At 34.8% G+C, this 3892-nt stretch overlaps 1 protein-coding gene across 1 annotated transcript; it reads right to left on the bottom strand.

Annotated features, from left to right (window-relative positions):
• Positions 1-1463: 1463 nt before the first annotated feature.
• Positions 1464-2107, bottom strand: LOC106293303. The gene has a single exon (XM_013728965.1). It carries the CDS (start codon positions 2015-2017, stop codon positions 1724-1726), a length of 294 nt encoding a protein of 97 aa, XP_013584419.1. The 5' UTR covers positions 2018-2107; the 3' UTR covers positions 1464-1723.
• Positions 2108-3892: the final 1785 nt, after the last annotated feature.

The following is a 3892-nucleotide window of genomic DNA, read 5'->3' as shown; positions in this document are numbered from 1 at the left end:
GAGTATGACCACAAACTATGACATAGACTGACACACAAGCTTACACACAAACCGACACAGCTATGAGAGGCTTGCATAGATAGAGGGTTAAAATCAGAAAGGATTTGTTGAGTTTAGAAGGAATGGCACTTAGCTAATTATTGTGAGATATCAAACAAAATCACACATTGGAAGTTTAGACTAGGAGTGTCCAATATATAAAGAGATGTTCAACTCTAATTAGTACGAGACCTTTTGGGAAAGAATCCAAAAGTAAATTCATGCGGACCAGCTTCTTAGACTCAAATTGGATAATATATTACTAATCAAACAATAGAGAGTTTGGACATAAGCTTTCACAATCCCAACAATTGGTATCAGAGCGGAATGACGAGAAATCTGCAAGAAGTCCAAAATACCGTTCGAGATATGAATGGTACCCTTCAAAATATGAATAGTACCCTTAGAGATATGAACGGGAAGTATGTGGCAGAGATCAAGTCAGAAGATTCTAGAAATTCAGTTGTGGGACACAAGATAAATGTGGTCTTTAGTTTGAGGGGGAAGAATGTGAGGTATCAAACAAAGTCCCACATTGTAAATTTAGACAAGAATTGTGTAATATATAAAGAGATGTCCAATTCTAATTAATATGAGATCTTTTTGGAAAGAATCCAAAAGTAAATCCATGCGGACCAGCTTCTTATGTCCAAAGTGGACAATATCATACTATTCGGACAATAGAAAGTTGAACATAGTTTTCACAATCCCAACAATTATAACATCAAATTGGGGTATAGAGACCAATTTTTCGAATATAAATAGATTAAATAGAAAATTAATAAACTAAAAACAATGAACATCAAAGAACTCGCAGAGTATGCCATAAAAAACATAGATCGTAAGAAGAAAAATAAACATTCGGAGTCGTGAAAGTCCCAATCTACTTTTTAGCAAAAAAATACATTAGGAGTCGTGAAGGACAAGCGAAAATTGGAATGAAGTGGATCAAATGTGTCGTCAAGTCATGGACAATGCTTGAGATACGCTCGTAAAAACCAAGCTCCATCTTAGAGCAGTTCCATATTGATAAATTCTAATAGAGTATCTAAAGATCAAAAAGGTAAAAAGTACAAATAAAATAGGAGAAAGAACTAATTCAAATATATTTTCTCTGATTTTTAAGAACCTATTTTTCCATATGTCATCATATTAATGGTTGATTGATTTTAAAGTGATTTTATCAAATAAAAGTATTTATTTTAAAAATTTTGAGAAGTTTAAAAGAGTTCTACCAATAAGGTTGCTCTAACTTATGTTCCTTACAAGGAAAATGTATAGATCGTTAAAGGTTTTGTCTATGAACAAATCATTTGCTGATCAGGCTCTTGAATAAACACCATAAAGACCTTGATTTTTTTTATACAGAAATTTTCAAACTAAAAGACAATATAGTGTGACTTTTTATTTGAACAACGACAATATAGTGTGACTAAATTATTTATTTGGGATCATTTTTTCAAATTAACAATACAATGACAACGACGTTGAACAAAGTCCCTTCCACATGATGATTATACAATTATAATGAATCGGGTCAACCCGACTGGGCTTCACAATGCTGATCCGGGTTTGATCAACCCGTTAAGGGAAAAAAACTCCGATCATCCGACAACAACGGAAGCATACACACAGATATACATAATAACATATGAAAAGCAGCTCCTGATACGATGACCTTTATTCAGTTCTTGAAAACCGGAAAAGAGCTCCGATTCTCCGTCACCGGAAAACTGGTCGGACCCGCACATAATGAAGCAGAAGCCAAACCAGAGGAGGAGGAGGAAGAAGGATTAGGAGAAGTGAACGGTGAGATTTTGGAAGTCAAAGAAGAAGAAAATATGGAATGATCGGTCCCAACTTCTCTCTCTTCCTCCTTGATCGTGTCGAGTACTTTGGCCGTTCTTCGCCGCATCACCGTGACAAACTGCGGTGGCGCAACCTCCGTTATGAATCTTGCTAGTCGTGAGGTCGCCATAATGGTTGTAGAAAGTTTAGTGATTTGGAAAATGGAAGAGATATGTGATGAGTGAATAGATGGACCGAGTTAGAGAGGGGGTTTTATAGTACAAGGACCAATGTCTCGCTTTGTGTTTATTGACTTTGTAAGATAAAATTGTTTTTAGTGAATTTTTTTAAACAATTATTTCATATGGTGGATATTCGCCGGAGACTAGATAACTTTATATTGATGTCAAAAATGAAAAAGACTAGATAGTTTTATATTTTCTTTTCCTAATTGTTTTTGAGTTGTTACAAGAATAAACTTTCCTCAATACACGTATTAAGGAGCATATAATATAAAGAAGTATACGTGCTTCTCGATTACAGGTTATGAACTGATGACTTTGTTTTAGAGTAAAACGTCATGGTGATAAGAAAATTCGTCGCTATTTTGTTTCTAGAATGAACTAGTTAGAGCAAGTAAGCTACTATTATTAATGGCTGCACATTTTTAAATGCATATAGAAATGAATAACTCGTGTTAGCCGTTTCCACAAGTACGTAGAAAAACAAACATTATTCGCCAACTACGTTTTAAAAGATTTTCCAAATAACTAGACATTTGGGGGAGGTGCGATATTGGATATTTGGATCTTATTAGATCCCTCGTGTATAGTTGCCACTGTTAAGTTCGGAATTTCAAACAGATTTACTGCAGCTGATAAGCCTGAAAATAACGTTAAGTGATCAGATACTTTAATTTATTTAGATATGTACTAAATATTTTAAAATTGATTTTTTCTTAAAAGTATTTTAGAAGAGTTTGTAAATTACAAAATATTCGCTGTTGGTTCAAGTGTGCTCATCCAAATTGTTCTGATTAACTTTGGTTGACGATGAAAGCCCTCAACCCTCAATTGTATTTAAAGTGGCTACTTGGGATTCAGTATATCAGTCACATGCGTTCTCTGTTCTTGTCCACACGAGACTCGCGATCACTTATCTTTCAATTGCTATTTTTGGTTAATCAATCTTAGATACGTATGCTCAGAGATTTGCCAGTCCGGGTTTCACAAGCACCAAAAAAATTTCAAAGAGCGATCCGATGACATATTTTTCTTTTCGGCTACTCATTTCGACGTACTGGCAATATAGAAATTGGCAGAAAATAAATATTCTGATACAGTGAGAATGTATAACCCAACATTTTTGAAAACTTTGTTAAATCCTGATACGGTGAGAATCTAGAGCGGGACATTCAAGAGTCATAGTGCGTGAAGTCAAACCAATTTGGTGGCCAGATTTGGAATTTCACTGTCTTGACAAACTTCATTATCATTATTTTTATTTTCGTATATACTTAGGACCACCTTACCCCATAAGGAAAGTTGTAACTACGTCAAACTTGTTATGCACATTATTAGCATATTTATCCATACAAAAGCTCATATATAAATATACGGATCCATATGCTTCGAGTACAAAATCAAATTAAATCTTGGAGATGTATTCAGTAGACTATAGGGAAATGTAATAAGATATGGTGGATCATTTATATATCACATGCAACACCCTGAAGATCGGAGGACCACGTCATATCTATCTGATATATACTTGAGCTTAATTTTATTTTGGCTTTCAATGTTTCAGCCTAATAATATACGTACTTTGAGGCCTTGTCTCTATACGGCAATGAAGGCCAAGAACCGTCATTGTGATTGACGCACCTCTCTCATGTTTGCCTTCAGAGATACGGCACAATCCACCGCCAAAAGAAAAGAGAGAGTTTTAAAGCTTTTTGCCATCATTTTTTGCCCTAAGAGACAAAGATGTTGCAGAAACCACCAAACTACTTCTTTTTATTTTCTAAATTTGGAGGGTCCCTTGACCACAAAGTATAAATCCGAAA

This window comes from Brassica oleracea, chromosome C5, assembly GCF_000695525.1.
Source record: "Brassica oleracea var. oleracea cultivar TO1000 chromosome C5, BOL, whole genome shotgun sequence".
Lineage (NCBI taxonomy): Eukaryota > Viridiplantae > Streptophyta > Magnoliopsida > Brassicales > Brassicaceae > Brassica > Brassica oleracea.
This window is presented reverse-complemented; position numbering and strand designations above follow the sequence as displayed.

Excerpts from the sequence above, each read along its gene's own strand:
- LOC106293303 (XM_013728965.1), bottom strand. The coding sequence starts at position 2,017 with ATGGCGACCTCACGACTAGCAAGATTCATAACGGAGGTTGCGCCACCG.